At 40.3% G+C, this 21,610-nt stretch overlaps 1 protein-coding gene across 4 annotated transcripts in view; it reads left to right on the top strand.

Annotated features, from left to right (window-relative positions):
- Positions 1-561: 561 nt before the first annotated feature.
- Positions 562-21,610, top strand: part of Col12a1 (collagen type XII alpha 1 chain) — a 109,866-nt gene continuing 88,817 nt past the window's right edge. The window contains exons 1-11 of one of the 4 annotated variants that reach the window (XM_048435721.3): positions 562-859; positions 3,822-3,929; positions 10,383-10,499; positions 11,850-11,993; positions 12,925-12,984; positions 14,695-14,958; positions 15,112-15,276; positions 16,053-16,226; positions 17,957-18,247; positions 18,687-19,289; positions 20,753-21,025. In XM_048435721.3, coding sequence (XP_048291678.3) covers positions 3,857-3,929; positions 10,383-10,499; positions 11,850-11,993; positions 12,925-12,984; positions 14,695-14,958; positions 15,112-15,276; positions 16,053-16,226; positions 17,957-18,247; positions 18,687-19,289; positions 20,753-21,025 — 2,164 coding nt within the window. In that variant the 5' untranslated portion in view covers positions 562-859; positions 3,822-3,856. Of the gene's footprint in view, positions 860-3,795; positions 3,930-10,382; positions 10,500-11,849; positions 11,994-12,924; positions 12,985-14,694; positions 14,959-15,111; positions 15,277-16,052; positions 16,227-17,956; positions 18,248-18,686; positions 19,290-20,752; positions 21,026-21,610 lie in introns of those variants that run through there. The other 3 variants (XM_087905424.1, XM_048435723.3, XM_085689446.2) reach the window with 3 other exon arrangements.

Here is a 21,610-nt window from a genome sequence, read left to right as displayed (position 1 = left end):
AGGTTAGGCAGACAGGCCTGGGAAAGTCATCCCATCCCTGAGCCGGGAGCAGGAGGCTGTCCGAATTTTCAGTCGCGGCTTGGAGACTGGGAAAGACAGAGGCCCGCCGCGTGCACAGACAGTTAGTTAATGGAAACCCTGTAAATCGGTTTTAAGTGCACCCAGGACAGAGGGGGAAGAAGGTGGAGACGGTGGTAGCTGCGGATGGCATAGAGTGAGAGACCGGGGTTATACCCATCCCGCCAATCTGTAACTAACAGCAGCTTCCAACTTCTCCATTGTTCTTAACTTGGAGTAAACGTATTAAAGAAATTCATCAGGATAGGGAAACCCGAGTCCCTTGCCCTCCCCAAGCGGAGGAGTCCGCGGCCTCCCTTGGCAGGGAACCCGGCTGCGGCTGTCCCCCTCTCCCCCTCCCTCCTCCCCGCCCCCGGAGGGGCATTGCTACTACGGCGATCGCCACCTCACGCCGATGGAATGCTCGAAGTATGCACACGTTCCCAAAAGTAGACCTCCTTCACCGCCGAGTAGCATACATCACCCGTGGCAGCCTTCCACCTTCTCAGGCGTTTCGTAACCGAGTAAACTGAGAGCCGGGAACAGCCCTCTCTGTTAAGTAGCCCGCGGCGCGGAGCCTCTTCCCAGTCGGCGAAGGCGGCCGCCACAGACGCGTCCGCCCTCAGCTGCAGTCAGTCCCCCTGCCTCCGCTCCGCGCTCCAGTCGCCACTCCTGTGTGCTCCCGCCGCCCTTCTCAAGCTGGTGGCCGCCAGGTGCTCCCGGAGCGCCGCGCTCTCACCGACCCGGGGGTTCCCACACATTGGCTGCAGGACGCCCGCTCCCTCTGTCACCACCGACTCAGGTTAGTATGGCTTCTGTCCCCCCCCACCCCCCCAACCTCAAGCGGCCTTCCCCAAAGATAAATGGGAAAAGTCGCTTCTTGCTAGTATCTTAACCCGGGCCAGGCAGAGCGCCCGGCGGGAGCCGGTTGACTTTGGAAGTGATTGATTTGTGTGCCTGAGATAGATGTGCGGCGCAACAAACAACTTTGCGATTTCTTTGGAGTTTTGGAGGGGGAAAGAAAGATGGCTTGTTCGGCTCTATTTTGTCCATCTGCAGGGAAATGTCCTCTATAGAGGTTGTCGCCTCCCTTGAAGTGCATGGGCTGCGTAGGTCGCTCTTTATTATCTGGTGACTGCAGCTTTGACAGGGTTGCCGGTTTGTAACATGGGCACAGGACATTGCACGAAAGCGAAGTTCTGCACGCGCGGGGCAGAATTACTCGGAGGGCCAATGGCAAGCGCTCCGGCGCGGCGAGGTTAGGCGCGAGTGGCATTTCCAGATGCTCCCGGGAGCGGCCCTGGCTACATCTTCTACTGCTTTCAAGGGGTTGGTGGGTTAGGCTGGCTTTTCACAGCTGCTGAGACATCTCCTTTTGGGTTCCCCCTGAATGCACTGGGATTAAGTCCTACTTAGGATCAGTCAGAGGGACCCCTGAGAGGGCTTCTTCTCCAATCCCTGGGTGTAGAGACTGGGTATCAGACTGTGAGGATTTCGCGCATTTACAGAGCTGTGCCAAATGGGACCTGCATCTGGCTTCTCCAGCTACCCTCCCTTGACCAGATCGGATCTCTGGTATACCTCCCTACCCCCAACTTTAAGGTTGGATGGAGTCTTCTAAGGAACCATGGAGAGGGTTGGGGGATGGGGGAAGAGAAATGAGACTGAACTCGTCCTTGGCTAACTAAGGTCAAGATTGCAGTTATAGAAGAGGTATGTGGCGCCTGGAATCTAGGTGGGCCCATGGAACATGTGTATGCCTGTGGGTGCGTTTGAAAAAAAAAAAATTAACTTGAGAGAGTTAAGGAGTTGGCCGTTTCCAGCAAGGGGTGGGGGAAGGGCGAGTTGTCCAAAAGGGACCAGTTCCCATAGCGCCCCCATTCCAGGCAGCTGATACATTTTCATTCATGAGGGGGAAGTGAGGGAAATCCTACTGCCACGTAGGGGCGGCCGCTTTCAGCCATCTCTGTCTGAGAATGCTCAATGAAGTGTTGCTAAGCAGTCCGATAAATGTTTTGGCTAAGAAGGAGAGAGACGCTTTTCTTTAAAACATATATGGACGGAAATCTTGGCTGGCTAAGATGGTTGAGTTATTCATCGGATACCCCAATGAGAGATGATTCATTCTTGATGCTGAGTCAGGAAGCCGATAGGTGGCGCACTAGACCCAGATAAACGCACTTCCAAGACTCAAGTTTTTGTTCAGCTTATTAACAACTCCCCCAAAACTGCACATAGATTTTTGTGAGCATATTGCCACACTTTAAGTCTTCGTGAGCCCAACTGCCAACTTCACTTCAAGTTATTATATGAACATTATGGTCAGGTGACGGCAACAATGGGTCAGTCATGCCTTTTTATTTAAGTTTTTTTAAACTAATGTAGGCAAGGGTTAGAATGTCACAGTTGTTAATTAGGAAAAAGACATTACTAAAATCCCCTAGATCTCCTAGCTGCGCCAAAATTTTAATCTTGGCTTCATAAAAAGGAGCTCTGGGCAATTTGGCTTGCCTGCTCATCAGACATGTAAAATGCAATTTACACCCAGATGAAGAAAGCTTCCCTAACCTGCGTGCCAAAGATTTGGAAAGGCATGGTTGGAGACTGTCAGTTCTTTTCTCAAGGAGAACCCAACCTTTGGCTTATTTTTGGATTCCCAAGCACCAGTTCCCCTTCCCCTTTCATTTGTCTCGAGGCCTATGGTGCTGCCTTACAGTAATGTGTGTATCTCTGAATCCATCCCCCCTTCTCTCTCTCTCTCTCTCTCTCTCTCTCTCTCTCTCTCTCTCTGTGTGTGTGTGTGTGTGTGTGTATGTGTGTGTGTTTGACCACAGGCACCTTCTCAGTCCAGCTCATTGATGGTAACTTTTTGTTTCCTGGATTGGGCCTTAGACTATTAGGACAGTCCATTAAACAGCCACCGTGTGTTCGGGAAACTACAAAAGAAGAGTAGGCCTCTTGACCAATAAAGAATTAACTGAGTTGTAAATCAGGGAAAAGTCAGAATAGAACCTTCTTGCTCTGGAACCTGTATCAGTTTTAACCTTCCAGCGTTAAGAACTAGTTAAAAACAAAGATGAGTTATTGAGGTTTTTAAAACTCTAAGAACTTTCAGAAAACAGACAAAGGTGTTTTGCTTCTTTATATTGTTTTGACTCTTTTTATTATGCATTTTAGAGTTGGTTCCCCCTCTTCTTTGGTAAAGGGTTTATTAGATATAAAAACAGCATAGTTATCAAAAGAATTGAGTTTCAATTGGGCCTTGCATATCCCTGTATAATCTATTCCAGACCTTAAAGACTTGCATAGTTTTAGTCAGGACAAACTGAAGAAAACAGAATAAAAGAGGTTTATTATTCTTTCCAAATTATCCTGGGACCACTAAAGCACAGTTACCTAAAGAGTTCAGCAGTTAGGAAAAAACGGTCAAATGAAATCCCCAGCTGGAAGAGACATTTGGTTGAGTCAGGGATAAAAATCGCCTCTAAATTATCCATCATCTTGGCAGGATGAAGCCATGTGCGGTCTGGTCAGGCATTCACAGAGCATAGCACCCCGGAGAAGAGTACCTTCTTTAAACCAGAATTTCCTACTAGGTCCCCGATTAAACCTATTGGCTCACAATAGGTCCATTATGTGCTGGGCTAGCCGCTGTTTTTATTATGGCAAATTTGACTGGGTTCTGGACCATGTTTAGGCTCCTGTTTGACCTGTTCCTGGCCTGCTCAGGATGGGTGCTGATGGATCACTGCTTCCTCCTGCAGATCCCTTCATGAGGCTGTGAGCTTGAGGCCAGAGCATGCAGACCAGGCTTCCCCGAGCGCTGGCCGCCCTGGGCGTGGCCCTACTCCTGTCTTCCATTGAGGCAGAAGGTAAAATGCTTTTACTTTCTCTACGGCAAGTGACACTGAAGAATTTAAGAAAGGAAAAGGCTCTCCTCTCTTCTGCTTCTGTTGCTTGCTCTGTTTCCTCCGCACTTCTATGATTTCTCGTCTCCAGAGAAATCTGCTCGTTCTGAGGTGTGTCCGTTTCCAGACTTTCGGGTCCAGCTCTGATATTCTGCTTCCCCTACTCCGTGCAGTGCTGTTTGGTCTCTCTGTGCCTGTCTGCAGTGTGCTGTCCACACTGCCACCTACGCTGCTGCCTTCCCTGAGGACCGGTCCCCTGCATAGGGCAACAGCTGCATCCAGCTCTACCAAGAGGATCCTGGAGGGCTGGGTACCAGGAATCTCAGAATATGGACATCCTCACAGGATCACCTGGGTCGGGACTGTGACCTTGGTGACAACGACAACATGAAATAAAAGACTCCAACATCGCCAGCTCTGCGCGTCTGGTTTTCTTTTCTTTCTTCTTGAGGAGATTAGGGGACTCCAACTGGCTAGGCAGACTTTTAGGCAAAGGATCCAACTGTCTGACTGTCACTTGAGTTGGTGGGTAGGGGGAATGAGTGATAAACAGAAACTAATTTATAGGGGGTACTCACTCAATCTAGGGACTCTGCTGTTGGTGTTTGGTTCCAAAGTCTCTAAAGCATGTGTCCCAGAACAACCCAGCTCAGAAGGATTGGCTCCGGGCCAGGGTTTCCAGCCTGGAGGCAGCTGCGAGCCGGGCACCCCCTTGGCATGCTCACCCTTGCTTGGCTCAGGAAGACCTGGCCGCGTCTGACCTCAACGCCTTGGCACTAGGTGACCAGGGACATCACAATGCAGCTCCGAGTTGGCTCCTTGTGACCCTGCCCTCTAGAAGACTTCTGTTAAACTTTTAACCTAATTTTATTTTGTTTGGTGCACTTGATGCTTTAATATCTTAGTATTTATTGACGAAGCCACTTCTGCATTATGACCTCACTGGCTCTTTGAAACTATCATTTGAGATTTGGCAAATTTATCATATTCTGCAATATTAACGAGTTAATCTTAATTTTTTTAACCCTCTCCAATGAAAGAAGCACCTTTAATGAAGTTAGGGAGGAGACATCTGTAGGCTCTGGAAATTCCAGGGTGGAATGCTCTGCTTGTAGAGGGGTAGGTATGTAGGGATGTGTCTTGGCAACCCTGATTTTTTTTTTTAATGTTCTACTTCAAAACTGCGGGTACAGAGAACTAATGTTAGGAAAAGGAAGAGCCCCCAGATGTGTAGCTGGTCTAAGATTCAGAGATGTTTGCTGGTCCGCCCACGGCCCACCTGAAGAGGAAATAAATGCCTAGGCTGCTCTGGCCCTCCTGCAGGAGTTTTCAGATGAGGTGGCCTTGCAGTAATCCCTGCTGTGCCGTCAGTTAGGAAGGAATTTTATTTGAGAGACTTCTGGAAGCACTACTAAAGATATTTTTAGATAAGTCACTGAAGTGGCCGTTTCTTGCTCATTAAGAAAATGGTTCTTTGGAAATAAAAGTTTTGAGAATTCTCCAGTATAGGGTTAGGCTGGAGATACCGGTAAGTGGAAAACATTGGTTCTGAACTGGCAATGACCAGCCAGCAAAAGACAGTTAAAAACGACATTATACTATTTGCCTCCCTGATTATTTCCATTGTTTCTCATATTTTATCTTATAACTTTGTGTTAATTTTCACCTGGCGTAGTTCTTTCTTTCTTAAATGCTTGTCTTTTCCTCTTTTAGGTCAGTATCTTTTAATAAGATTCATTTTTGGATTGTTTTCTAGTTTGGCAGCGTCAAACAGAAATATGATTCACACATAAAAGTCATATATCTAACTTAAACATTTTTTTATAGTCATATAAAGAAAGAAAAGGGTCCAGGAAAATTGATTTTTACAAAAGGTTTTTAACATAATGCTATTGTTTCAACACATAATCGATAGGAAAACCGTCGGCCAGCTCCTCTGCACTTCTGGGCTAAGTTTTGGAAGCTGGGCATGCGCTTTGCACTTGCAGCCCTTTTCATTTTGGACTGGCCACACTTCAAGGGCTCGATGGCCACATGAGACTGTTTGCTCCTTGTTGGGCAGCTCAGCTCTGGTGTTAACTACCAACTAAGTGGCCCCAGGAGCCTGTGAAGAGCTAACAAAATTTGTGGCCAAAGTCTTACTGAAGACGTTGGGCTAGAAAATAGATTTTTTTCCCCCTGAAATCTTTCTGTTGGGGCATTTTAAAATTTCAGCTGGCCTCTCGTTTGCAACCTTCTGCTAAGGTAGCCAAGGCTACTTTGCTTTCTTTTGTTGACTCATATGTTCTTGTGGTCATATGGTTCCTGGCTCTTTTTAGTATACATTTTCATATGCTAGAAACACAGTTTTTTAATGTTAATCTGAATTATTTTGAAATTTGCATTTAGAAACCATGATAATAATTTTCCACATTGCCTCTATTTGCATCATGTATTTATATTTTCATGCTAATTTACTGTGTCCAATAGATATAAAGGCAAAGACTACTTCCTCTTTTGGCCTTAAGTAATTATTAAATAGACTAACAAACTTGAATCTTTCCAAGTGCTCTGTATGACCTAGAGTGTATGCATTAGGCTGGGATCATGTATATTAATAGGTTTTTAGATAAGTTAACTTTGCATTAAACAGTCAAAGGTCAGTGTTCCTCTTTCCTTTATCTAGAGTTTGAGATGGACACATATTTTGTGAAATACAGAGTTTTAATTTTTGTAAGTTTTATTTATAGTTTATAACATAATAAATTATTATTATCAGTTTATTAGTGATTTAAAGTCATGTTTTAACTATGTCTGTATCTAGATTAAGGGACTAATTTAATATATATTTCTATAATTCTGCATCTGACACGCAGCAAAACAGTCATACCAGAAAACATAGATGTCATGTATTCTGACTGTTTTATTTTCTAAATGAGGAAGTGAGAATTCCTTAAGTTGATATATTTTTTTAAAAATATATTTATTTTTATTTTTGTGAATTGGTGTGAGGCTATGAAATTCACTGGAACTGTAGTTACAGACCATTGTAAGTTGCCCCATGTGTGCTGGGAATTGAACCCTGGTCTTCTGTAAGAGTAATCAGTGCTCTTAACCACTGAGCCATCTCTCCAGTACCTCAAGTTGATATTTTAATGTTGCTATTAGATTTTTTTGTCTGTAACATATTATAATGTACCCATCTATTCATCTATCCATCCATTCATCCACCCACTCTCTTATCCTATCCCCCCATTCATCCATTCATACAAAGATTTGCCATGGTTAATTCTTGGATATAGTTTCTTGTTGGGTGCTCTAATTGGAAAAAAGGTTATTTTTCTTTAAAACAAGACAGACACACTAATTTTAAAATTGTTCAAACAATAATGTGAAGTTAATATATCAAAGTCTATCTATATCTACATTGGTGGTACAGTGGTGAGCATAGCTGCCTTCCAAATTCTATGTATATTTGAGTTGCAGATGTCAGCATGCCACATGTATCTTATTGCACAGACATAATTTCTTCTAATAGTGACTTTGAGAGAATAGAAAAATATGTATCTATTAACAAGTACTGTGTGTTGATCCTAACATTTTTGACTGAAATATTTCTTCTATTTACTTTTAATCTAATGTGATAGAAAACTATATAGATTATAAGATAAAATTGTTGTTATCTATGAACTGTTCTTATTTTTGAATTTAATTTGTAGATCAAAGATTGCAAGACCTATAGTTAGGTTATTATAAATACAAAAGAAAATAACAAGTAAAATGTCTACATGTCTGCATGTTGTATAGAAGACATTGAATAATTTTTACATAGTATGATTATTCCTACCATGTCCTAAATCATACCAGTTTGTGCAACAAAAATCTCATCATAAAGATCCTTTTATATCACAGTATTTTGATAACAAAGGCATCATGTTTAAGTGTAAAATTAAACTACCAGTTACAGATACTTAATGTTTCCTTTCTTTCATGCACCAGATTGCTAGTTATATTGTTAATTCTGTTTCCCTTGTCTTGGCTATGGTGGCTTGCATTTACAAACCATATGTAGTTAGTTAGTGCTTGTACAATGCTAGCATCAGCATTACTTTTGGGAACACTAGACTCTGTGACAATGTAATCATGGTGGTTGTGAATTAATGTAAAAAGTTTTCCAAATCAATAAAAACAAATATGTGTAATGATTTAAATCAATGTAGGTCATACCCTCACACCTACTTCATCGTTTTTTTTTCAAAATGAAAGCTCCTAAGCTTTGTAAATGAAATGACAAGCATGAAAGGCTGTATGTGGGGTAAACTCAAGGAGAACAGCGGGGTAGGTTCTGCTTTTCACACTGATAGGTCATTTTTCTTACTTTTGAATCCCGTGTACCACACCTGACTTCCCACGAGCACCTTAAAATCCTCTAAAATGTTCAAGACTTTTCCCCCACAGTCCTTTTTTCAGTCTATCTGGAGTCCTGGTCACTTGGATATCAACAAGGTGGGCCGCTGCTGGCCTCCAGCAGTTTTAACCTAATGTCCGCTGCGTCAGGTCTATTTCCTCCAAGGTTGGTGGTACTATTTTTTCCATGTACTGATTTTTAAAAAGCTGCTCAGGCCAGTTGTGTCTGCCTTTGCATTAAATTTGTCCTGAGCCATTGCTATCGGAACAATATTTTATAATGATATTCTTAATACCCATTGTCCTATTAACATCTGTTGCATGCTTGTGACATATACTAAGTGATGACTTCAGCTAAACGTTGCAATATGGTAACAGACAGAAGAATGCTGAATGATTAAGCTGTGCATGCAGATTAATCGTTCTAATCTCACTGCCTGTGTATGGATAGGAAGAAAGTAACATTTGTTCCTCTACTAGCGTAGCCAATAAAAATAAAGACATCTCCTACAGCTGGAGGTGGCGATTTATTAAAGCAGATGTTTGCCTAATCAGTTTTGTTTCCTTTAAAAATGTGCTATGAATGTTAAAGACAGCTAATCTAATCCCCGTTAAATTCTGAATTGTGTCTCAGAGCCATTATCGCATTTTGATTGACTTTCATAAAATTCTAAAGGGAGACGGTACCTCTTAAAAACAGAGGTAAATCACCTCACTCATAAGAAGTAATACCTGTAGACTAAGATATTTAAAGTAGAATATGGTTGAAAATCATCTATTTTATCAAACTTGCTTCAAGTGTAATGATTTTCAAGGCGTTGACCATGCACTGACAGTGAGTCAGTATAATGCTGCATGAGGAGGCATGACCATTGTTGTAGAGAATATCATTATAAAATATTTCAGGAATGTCTTTGTGTAATGACTATTGTACATGGAAGCTGTTGTTCATTGTGGGAAACTAAAAATAAGCCAACATTTCATTGACACATGCATGATGCTGTACAGTTTTGTTTGTAAACCGTTCCTTTCCGTACTTCAAAGTTATTTCTGTCATTGATTTCTCCACGTTTTTATACAGTCATGTCTTGCAATGATGATCCTTCATTACTGTGTCCTCCAAGTTCTATAAATAATTTCTCATAAATATACATTGGTGTTGTCTTTTCATAATTAATCATTGTTTTGTAGAGGGCCATACTTGCATTTTATCTTAAAATGCTACTTCTAGTATGGAGTAAACCTACTACCAAGGCAATGACTGTGTTGGTTTACACCTTGGGAACACAGCAAATTGGTGTAAACAGGCAGAATATGGTTTTATAAATATCTCTAGTACTGCTTATATACTCATAAATTATTAACATCTCATTTTAATATTTGCCTGTATTGATATCAATATACACTTAATGTTTATTTTCTTGAAAGACGTATTTCACTTTTTTATGATTTCACCTTTTCACTCAAATACATTTTTAAAATCCTCTGCCCCAGACTGAGATTTATCAAACAACAATAATCAAAGCAACAATGTGGAAATTAAACCCAAACCATCAGTGATTTTCTTTCCACATTATAGAAATGTATGATGTCACTGTTCTAAATTAACATCCATGGTTGTAAGCAGGTTGTGATTTGGCATGCTTGTTCAAAGTGCACTCAGCATGTATTGAATTTCCTTAATCGTTATGTGAATTGTTTGCATATGTGGTTATTATATGTGATTTCATTGTTCTTGTATCCAAACACATTTCTATTCTGCTTGATTTTGCTGGCCATTCTTGAATGACCTAGCAACTCAAGAATCAAGTGTTCCGTGCTGTCTTCTGTAATTGTACACTTTCTGATGTTTTGTCACATCTTGTCAGCTTTTAATTATATTCTGATCCAACAAGATATTTTTCATATTTGTTGGAAACAAATTTATGCAAAGACAACTTTAGTAAGCTTTGCTCATCACAATTTCTCATTAATATATTAACCATTTTCTGACGTTGGAAAATGCAACTAATTTCAACTCTCCTTTTGCAGTTGACCCACCTTCCGACTTGAATTTTAAAATTATAGATGAAAATACTGTTCATATGTCATGGGAGAGACCATCTGATCCAATTGTGGGTTACAGAATAACGGTGGACTCTACAACAGGTGAGTTCTGAGATTTTGGGACAAATATAAAGATCGTACAGTCTGTTTGCCTAACCTCATATTTAATCACAAGGAGGATAAGCATAAGCAAGCCGGAAGGACTTGGTTGATGTCATCTGGTATTTGGTGTACTCAGGGCTACAGAGTCCAATCCTCATACTTATTGTAAGCAAAACAAGGCAAAACAAAACTTGTTTCAGATGTTCTGTTGTGTTATCCGTAGTGTTAAACATTTTGCCCTAACTATTTGTATTGGCTTCTATTTGTATTGAAGATAAGAAATCTTCTTTGGTTGGCAATGAATATGGCCATTGCCCATATTGCTAACCACTTGAGCTGTGCTTATTCACTATCTCTTGACCTTTAGAATACCAGTGGTTTAAAATGCTCCCTCATCAGGGAGCCTTTAAACAAAGGTAGTATGGCTAAGGAACTGAAGAAGGGGTAAAAACTTCCCACTTTGCTATTTCTCTCTAAGTTCATTTGGTCAATGGCTTCATCTATTTTAAGGAATATTCTAAAAGAGCTCAAATAGGGTCCAGCCCATTTCTAGATACTGGAATAGTGGTTTCCAGTCTTCAAAACAGGCATCACAAAGATCCAATCTAATATATCCCCAAAGTCCTCATGTCCCATGGTGCTCTGACCCACATAGAAACAGTACATGGCCCATGTAGATATCAGGAGCATTTCTCAGAGTTTTGTTATATATGCTACCTTTCTTCATTATGCTTTGTGAATTATTTAATATAATTGAAGTATTAACAGTCATGCAGTCCATAGGAGTTATCATGCTTTCTTACTGAACTGAGAATTAAAAGACTCTAGATGGAAGTACACAGTCATTATGTAAGTAAATACTCAGTATATGATATCATGACACATGTGGTACCCAATTCAATAAATTTAGAGGACTATTGATCCCTAGCAGAGTATGGTCCACATTTGAATATGGTTCCTTCTATCTTTCTGTTCTCTTCCAATTTATAATGTAAAATTGAATACTTTCTGAGTTGTATTTTATTTATAACTTTTTTATTATTTCATGTTGTTATCAAAAATAATGTTATATTTTTGGTCTGATATTCTAACATATCTTGAACTTAGAGGAATTTCAAACTTTTAAAGAGTATTGAATATGATTGTCAGATAAAGGCAAGACTATTGCAACTATTGGATTTTCTAAAAATGCAGCATCTTCTTTTTTGAAGATAGTTAAAAATGTTTGGATGTCTTGGCAGAGTACATGGCAAAACTTTCAGTGATGGGGATACATTTAGACTTCTTTTGTCATATGTTATTATTGGGAAAGTTTTGGATGCATTCATATTTTCCTTTTTGTATTTACAGAGGGGCCTACTAAAGAGTTTACCCTTGCAGCTAGCACCACGGAAACTCTATTAACAGACCTTGTTCCCGAGACAGAGTATGTGGTGACTATAACTTCCTACGATGAAGTAGAAGAAAGTGTGCCAGTTATAGGTCAACTGACAAGTAAGAGCACATACATATTTGAACACTTTCATATTATTATTATATCTCTTTCTTCCTTCCTTTCAGCCCCCCACCAATCCCCTTCTTTCAACTCCATCCATGTCCTCCCGACTATCAAATTGATAGCCTCTTTTTTTGACTATTACTGTCACATAGATAACATGTATAACCTCAGATTTAATCTCCTATTATACAAGTAACATATCAGCATCACTTTCTATGATCCTTGTTATTAGTACTTACAAGAAATTCATTCATGCTTTTTAACCTTAGTCTCTGGAAGTGGCAGAAATGTTCTGAATGAAAATGATTTGAAACACCAAAAATTTCAAGCAATAAAGTCTTTTTGAAATATCTCTGACATTTCATTAAATAACTTATTTGTCGGATTCTCTGAATGTGACTGGCCCGGAGTCTTTCTGAAAAGCCATCGACAATGACACTGGGACTTGTTTCCTCTGCATATACTGGATTTTTGGGATCCAGTCTGTTTGGATGATCACCTTCCTGGATCTGGAGGGAGGGGGGAGGAGCTTGGACTGCCCGCAGGGCAGGAGACCCTGACTGCTTTTGGGGATGGAGAGGGAGGAGGGGAGGGAGGAGGGGGAGTGAGAGGGTTTTGGGAGGAGGGGCGGAAATGGAGACTTTTGTATTTTAATAAACTTTGAGGAAAAAAAAATAACTTATTTGTAAGGAAATTGTTGTTCGGCATTCTGACAATCTGGGCAAGACCAAACATTTGAAACGCAATATTAAAGAACAATGTATAAAACACTGTTTTAAGAAATATATATATATATATATATATACATATATGTTTATATGTATATGTTTATACATACACACATATACACACACACCCATATACACGCTCACACACATGGACATATATTTGGTAATTTCTTTTGTTAATAATGGGTTTTTGGCTTAGTTCAAACAGGTGATCCAGCCAAGACAGGGGAGAAGAAACCTGGGAAAACAGAGATACAAAGTGAGTTTCTTCCTATACTTTTGCTTGGATTTGTAGAAGTTAAAAGTGCCCTGCCGTAGATGTTCTAATTATACATAAAGCTTGATCATCTTCTCTGTGTTAATAGCTATAAGCTTTCTCTAGAAGGAGTTAGCGAGATGAGAAAAATATATAACTAAATACTTATAAAGCTTGGTTTCTGACCTTCTGGCTAATATGTTCTCCTAAGACAAATTATAGCAGCAGATGGTACTTACAGAGGTTTGGGAAAGACTGAGATGGTCTTAGTGCTCAAAGCAACTCAACTGCTATGAAATACTTTAAGTCTATTTGTATATTGAGCTCATCTCCGGGATATTTCTGACTTGGCTGATGATGTCAGCTTTCCCGATCTTTCCAGAGTTCCTGCAGCCCATCTCTAAGAAATTGAATATATAACCAGATGAAAAGCACTTTTATTTAGTCTCAGCTATGAGGCTGTTAGTCTTCTTTTGCCTGACGGTGCCTTGTGTGACTTGCTAGAGTGAACTCCTTAGGAGTTTCTTGGACTTCTGATTTTGTCACTTTGTAAGTTGTCTTTATGACCCAGATTGATCATAAAAATATTATAAACACAGAGGCCTCTTTTTTTCTGGAAAAATTTCCTCTAGATCACTGTTTATCATTCTTTCTTAGAAGTCCAATAATTTGAAATGGAGTTTCTCCTATGAGGTTACATTAATATTTTCCCAAACTATCAATATCTATCCTAAATCAAAATATTCTGCCAGATATGGGTTTTTAAAAGACTAAAATTGCTCTCTCTATTAAATAGCATACAAAATTATTTAAGCATGTAACTTGAAATTGTCTTGCACAATTTTCCAAGACCTTTTCCTGCTTCTCTTTGCCAAAATACTTCTTTTATTATCTACCAACAAACTTCAAGGACAAAAACATCTTCAGAAATCCACTAAATGTTGCCTTACAAATGCAGATTTTCATGAAAACCAACGTACTTCCTTGTCCACGGAAGAAGGAAAGATAACGTGTGGTCATAAAAGCACACTGCAATTTAATCCCTTAAGTATACCACATGACCATATGGACTCTTACATCAACAATATTTCCTCTTATAGTTTAGTAATGGAGGTCTTAGTTGTCAAATTTGAATACAGAGATAATGAAGAGAAGATATTTTGGCTACTTTGTATGACTGTATGTGTAGACTACCTTGATTATAAACTTAGACATTTATATTGGGAAATATGACAGACTATTAAATATTTGCTCTGCTCTTCAACTTAGACTGATCTGCTTAAAGGGCACAGATTATATTTACCTGTTGATAAGTAACAAGGCAGGAGACATTCATTTCTTGTGTGTATCCCAGATGTTTTATGGAATCTTCATTTGGGGAAGTGTAAAAATGTTGTTTAGAAATACAGGTTGGCAGGGCGCATGCTTGGACTGCGTTCTCCTGGGCAGTGTGTATCGGGTGTCTAGTTATTTCTTTGCACAGAATGTCTTACCTAGGAATTTAAAGACATGTAATCGCCAAAATGGATCTTGGTAACTGAAAATTCTTCGATATTCTAAGGTTTTATATTGTTTTATATGTGTAAATGGAAAATACTGGGTCCAATACATTATAAGCAATAGAATGATTAGGAATATTTTTTGCAAGGTTAGCCTGTGTTTTCCAAAGGTGGACTGTTTTAACTATTTAAAAATATGTTTAATATGTTACAGAGTGCTCGGTCAGTGCCTGGACTGATTTGGTCTTTCTTGTGGATGGCTCCTGGAGTGTGGGAAGAAATAATTTCAAGTATATTTTAGACTTCATTGCTGCTCTTGTGTCTGCTTTTGACATTGGGGAGGAGAAAACAAGGGTTGGAGTTGTTCAGTACAGCACGGATACCAGGACTGAATTTAACTTAAATCAGTATTACCGAAGAGATGACCTGCTTGCTGCAATTAAAAAAATACCATACAAAGGCGGCAACACAATGACAGGTATGTTTAGAGAGATTCCTTCATTGTTTAAAATAGCTGAAGTGTCTATTTTGATTGCTAGGCAAGTGCCTTTAGAATTAACCTCTTAGGCTCTAACCTTGGCAAAGGAGTGAGAGCCTAGGGTACATGAGCATGTTTCTTTTTTCCCTACAGGGGATGCCATTGACTACTTAGTTAAAAACACTTTCACTGAATCTGCTGGCTCAAGAGTCGGCTTTCCTAAAGTGGCAATAATTATCACGGATGGCAAGTCGCAGGATGAAGTGGACATTCCAGCACGGGAGCTTCGCAGTATTGGAGTTGAGGTTTTCTCTCTGGGTAGGTTAAGTCTGACCAGCCATTTTCTTTCTAGATCTCCTTCATTGCACCTAATGCTTAAGAAGATAAAGGTGGAGTCCTCAAAAAAGGATGCTGTCAAAAGTGCTTACTGCATTTTATAGAATGATATTAAGCCAAGTTGTCTTTGAGTAAAAGTTCTGCTTATCTATTTCCTCATAAAACTCTTTTAGCATATGGATTTAGTGAGGTGATAGTAACATGCTTTGCCAGCTCTCTACTTTTCAAAGAACATTCTGCCAATGATTCTAATAAAGACCCTCCTTGTATTATCATTAAATGGATTTTATGCATTCTGCATTACATAATACTTGAAGTATTCACAGGGCTCCAGCTCATTCAGCACTTTGGAATAAAACATATTATCTTTACAGATGTCAGAGGCAAGTGATGGTACAGTTAAAATGGGGGAGGGTTTCTCTCTTTTAACCATTTGTTTTTCTCTTTGGCTGGTTACTTTTTGTGAAATTATAAAATCCTTTGTCATTGAACATTTTTTTGTCATTTATCTATCATCTATCATCTACCTATTCGAGATAGGTTCTCACTCTGTAGGTCTGGTTGTCCTTGAACTCACAGAAACCTTCTGGCCTCCATCTTAAATGTGGTGGGATTAAAGGCATGTGTCAAAGCAACTCTGGATATTGACTTAAAAAGGGTTAAGAGTATCTTCAGTTTGAGGCTTAGAATTATTGCAAAGAACTTCTTGCAATTGGTAGTTCTCCCATTTTAACATAGTCTAACTCTTTGTTTTCAAGGTATTAAAGCTGCAGATGCAAAAGAACTCAAACAAATTGCATCCACGCCTTCCTTGAACCACATTTTCAATGTGGCCAATTTTGATGCAATTGTGGACATTCAGAATGAGATAATCTCCCAGGTGTGTTCAGGAGTGGATGAACAGCTTGGTGAACTGGTTAGTGGAGAAGAAGGTGAGTGCTTGTTTGTTGAGGGGTATTTAGACACCAGAACTTTTTGACAGTGGTTCTTGCTTTACAGGTGTTCTAGAATAGATCTGTCTTAACCATGTCCTACAGTGATTGTCTGGTTTCTGAATTCAATTTGTTAATACAATGGTATTATTTCCTCCATCCAGGGGAAATTTGACAAAATATTTAGTTTCTGAGAAGTTCCTGAACATTTTTTGGGAGGGCAAAATTTGATTAGATTTAGTTTATTTAACATTTTAAACTTTAATTAAAAAATTAAAATATAATGACATAATTTCTGCCCTCTCTTTTATTCCTCCAACTCTCATATATTACTCTTTGCTTCCCTTCAAATTATGGTTTTTTTTTCTTTGTTGTTGTTGCATTTATGTTTGTGTGTATAGATGCATAAATATATTAATACAGCCTTTTTATTTATGCTGAATTTGTTTAGTGTTACTTGTATGTATATGACTTCCAGGGTCTAATAACTAACTAACAGTTGGGGGCTCACCTCTAGGAAAGACTACTCCCACTTTCAGTCTTCCTTAGTTGCCTGTAGTTCTTTGTCTGGGATGGGGCCTTATGGGATTCCCCTCTTCCATTGATTAGACTTTTATAAAAAAGTCTTTTTGTGCATTTGTCTATCCACAATCAGGCTTTTCTAGTATTTGCTTTAATTATTTTATATGCGAACCTAAACTTTGGCAGGTTGCAGACACTATATCATCATAGAACATGAAAGACTGATATAGCATTGTTTCCATCAGTTGCCCAGGGACAAGGACTTCCCATTACCGTGTGTTTCCTAATGCATTCAAAGCTTAGAGCTACTTCGAAGATTGGTCTGTTTGCTACTCCCACATCTGAACGGTTTCCCCATTTCATCAGTTATTGCTTCTAAGTACATAGAAGAGAGGGCAGTCATTGCAAAAAGATATTTTACAAGTATCTATTTGAACCCCGAAAATCCTAATATTTTCCCATGATGGTCTTCCTCCCACTGTGGGAATGGACAAGGGGTTAAGTATAATTTTCACATGGGTCCATCTTCAATCACATTTTGGTAAGTTCTTTGGCTTTGCTTCTCCCAGGACTTCTCCACGCTTCCTAGGCTCTGAATCCTTTATCTTTACTGTTGAATGGCTAACTTTCTCCCACCCCCACTCTGTACTATCACAAGATCCATATGCCCACTTTCACTTTCCTTGGGTTATCACCTGTCTTTACTTTGAACAGGTTAATTCTTAATCAAGTGCAGTTTTCTGCTTGCCATGATCAGGCAAAGATTTTGTTGTGTGGCTGTTTGAATTTCCTGCATGGGTAGCCACGACCACATCACAGCTATGTCCATCTTTCTTCAGGGCCTATAGTGAGTAAATCATCAACATAAAGGACAGTTAGCCACCATCTCTATTGGGACAAGAAAATAAAGACAATGAGTAAAATGCCAAGTTCAAAATGAAAATTGTGGTTTCAGAGGATTAAACACTAAGTCTATTTTCATAAGTTTATTTCAAAAATTTTCTTCCCAATCAAACTTTTCAGTGTACTAACTACAATCCTGGCCATAGAAACTGCTTGTTTGTTCATACAGGTGGATTAGGGGGAGAGGGTATCCATGAACACTTTCTGATGTAGACATCATCAGTGTGAATAAGGAGAACTGGACGTTCAGATGTAAAACCTAATAGAGCTGTACATTAATAATCACCACACTTTTTTTTTCCTAGTCATTGAGCCTCCTTCAAATCTAGTTGCCACAGACGTTTCATCAAAATACATTAGGCTGAGCTGGGATCCGTCTCCCAGCGCTGTGACTGGCTATAAAATCCTCCTCACGCCAATGGCTGCAGGAAGCCGACATCATGCCTTGAGTGTGGGGCCTCAGACGACCACACTCAATGTTCGTGACCTCTCAGCTGACACAGAATACCAGATCAGTGTTTCCGCCATGAAGGGACTGACATCCAGTGAGCCGATTTCCGTAATGGAGAAGACTCAGCCAATGAAAGTTCAAGTGGGTGAGTCAGTCATTTGATCATGGGGGTTGGAATACCACAGTATGGCCTACTGATCCAGACTTTGTTTTAAACACAGTATTTGTGATAGTTTTCTTCTCCCTTTCTTTTGTTTTGCAATGGGGTCTTTCCTGGAGCTTGGAGCTTGCTGTTTTGGCCTAGACTGGCTGGGTAGTATGCCCCAGCATCTGCCTGTTTCCATGACCCTGGCACTGCATTTTGGGTCCACTTGAATCTTATGTGGGTGACTAGGATCCAAGCTCAGATCCTCATGCTTGCTCAGGAAGCGTGTGACCCACCAAGCTGCCTCCCCAGCCCTGCAGCAGTTTTGGAAAAGAAGTAGACTTATGAAGAAAGTGAGCTATCTAGAGCTATTTATACCTTAATTTTATTATATTTTAGTTCACATCTGTTTACGTGCGGATTTTCTTTCTCTTCACAGAATGTTCACGTGGTGTGGATATAAAAGCTGACATCGTGTTTTTGGTCGATGGTTCCTACAGCATCGGGATCGCAAACTTTGTTAAAGTTAGAGCCTTTTTGGAAGTTCTTGCGAAAAGTTTTGAGATTTCACCAAACAGGGTTCAGATAAGCCTTGTCCAATACAGCAGAGACCCTCACACTGAGTTCACATTGAAGGAATTTAACAGAGTTGAAGACATAATCAAAGCAATAAACACCTTCCCCTACAGGGGCGGATCCACAAACACAGGCAAAGCAATGACTTACGTCAGAGAGAAAATATTTGTGCCCAACAAAGGCTCAAGAAGTAATGTACCGAAGGTCATGATTCTCATCACTGATGGGAAGTCATCAGATGCTTTCAGAGACCCTGCTATAAAACTCAGGAATTCGGACGTGGAGATCTTCGCAGTTGGTGTAAAGGATGCTGTTCGCTCCGAGTTGGAAGCCATTGCCTCTCCTCCCCCTGAGACCCATGTGTTCACAGTGGAGGATTTTGATGCCTTTCAGAGGATATCGTTCGAACTCACGCAGTCCATCTGTCTTAGAATTGAGCAAGAGTTGGCAGCTATAAAGAAGAAAGGTTGGTAGATTTTGGAAAGTTATTTCGCCGTGAACAAAGTTTCCCAGTTCTAAAACCATGGGTAGGATTCTGCTTTGATTCACTGGGTACAGGGAAATTTCCCACTGCTGTTGAAAACCATCAAATTTAGCGTATTTGGGTCTGACACATAACTTTCTCCAGGGTATGCACATCGTTTAATATTTGCTGAAAAGGATTGTTTACCCAAAGAGTCATGAGATTTCCTTCCCTAGATCCCTGGGGGAGTTCAGGACCCAGCTCCATCACACTGTTTGTCATAGCCAATTAAGCAACCACTTACTGAGTTTCTACTGTGAAGCTACAGATCCAGGTCCTTTGAGCCCAAAGCAACTAAAAGTCTTGGACCTTTGGATTCTTTTTGTGCGTTCTCTTTTCTTGTTTTGGGGCCTGATACTTCACATCTGGAATTCTCTGTTCTTTCTTCTTGATGTGTCTAAATTCTGCTTTCCAATGTTTAGTTAGAAGTATCACTCCCTTTCTAAACTCTCCTTCAGTTTTCTAGTATAACATCTTTACACATTTGTCTTTTCTGTTAGTAACTTTATACTTTTGTGTCTCTCCTGTTTGTATGTCCTCCAAGAACAATGTGCATTAAGCATTGTCTCTTCTAATCAGTTTAATGCATGCTCAGTTTAATATTATTTTGAAAACTCTTCTTTTGTGTATGTGTATATGTAGTTTTGTGTGTGTGTGTGTGTGTGTGTGTGTGTGTGTGTGTGTGTGTGGTGGGCATGCACATGCTATGGCACGTGTGTGGAGGTCAGAGGCCTCAGGTGTTGTCCTTGACTCCCTCCTTATTTGAGACAGTCTTTGCTGCTCCCTGCTGTACTCTTTAGGCTGAGCTCTCTTGTCCCCAGATTCTCTCCTTGCTGTGGAAACATTGGGGTTACAGAAGAACCCCACTGCACCCAGATATAAGTGGATTTGGGGCATTCACACTCAGTCTCCTAACACTTGCATGACAAGTGCTTTCCCTTCTGAGGCGCCATCCCAGTAAATATAATTATTCATATGCCAGAAAAATGTCTTCCTGTTACTTTGAAATATCTGCCTACCTGTCACTAAGGGTTAATATGCAAGGGCCAGGGTGACTGGGAAAATCGTTATGGTTCATTTAAAACCTGCTACTGTTTAGACAAGTGTCCCCCCAGACACTTGTGGGGGAACATTTATTCCATGACTGCTTGAGAAGTTCAGAATTCAAGTTCCATTTTAATTAATTGCTTCCTTTCTATAATATCATCACTGTTGTGGATAGTCAAGGAAAATGACCCGGACTTCCTTTTAAGAAGGAGGCCTTCTCTCAGCGGTCATATGCTTGGTTCTCAATGACCCTGTTCCCGAATCAATATCAACAATTTCAGAAGAACAGAGGCAGGGGGTCTACTTTTATTCCATAGATTTAAAAAATGAAATTATTTCTTTTTTATTCTTTCAAACAGCTTATGTGCCACCAAAGGATCTGCGGTTTACTCAGGTGACTTCTAATAGTTTCAAGGCTGAATGGTCTCCTGCTGGAGAAAATGTTTTCTCATACCACGTTACATACAAGGATGTCAGCGGGGATGATGAGGTCACAGTGGTGGAACCATCTTCAAGCACCAGTGTTGTTCTCAGCAACCTGAAGCCAGAGACCCTGTACTTGGTCAATGTGACAGCGGAGTATGAGGATGGATTCAGCATTCCCCTCACTGGGGAGGAGACCACAGCTGAAGGTACGGTGCGGTCTCTTCCAGGTTTTCTCAAAACCTTGGGATTAATTAGGTAGCAAAGTTATAGCATGGATAAGCCACTTGCTTTTAGTACATGGTAATAAAATGAAAAGCAAGCGAACAAACAAACAAACCCTTTCCAGTCCTTTTAGTCATTTTTAGGTGAACATTTCAACTGCACGAAGTGTATTGACCTTGTGTAGCCATCATCACCACCATCCATGAGCTGAATGTGTATAACCAAAGCGCTGTAGCCACGGCGGATCTCCATTTCTCAACGCCCTGTCCTCAGACTGTCGTCCTGCTTTCTGTTTCTTTGAATCTGACTATTGTAAGCCCTTACCCAATGTAATCATGTGATGCTTGTCCGTTTGTCTGCCTTCTTTCACCTGGTGTAATTCCCCATCCATGTTGCAGCCTCTGTCAGAGTTTATTTATTTATTGAAACAAGGTCTCACTCTGTAGCCTTATTGACCTTAATTCTTGCTGTAAAACAGGCTAACCTTGAACATACAGAGCTCTGCCTGCCTTGGACTCCTGAATGCTGTGGTTGAAGGCCTGTGCCACCATACTTGGGCAGAATTTCAT

This window comes from Myodes glareolus, chromosome 4, assembly GCF_982192425.1.
Source record: "Myodes glareolus chromosome 4, mMyoGla1.1, whole genome shotgun sequence".
NCBI classification, from domain to species: Eukaryota; Metazoa; Chordata; class Mammalia; order Rodentia; family Cricetidae; genus Myodes; species Myodes glareolus.
Note: the sequence above shows the minus strand (reverse complement) of the source record. Positions and strands in the feature narration are given on the sequence as shown.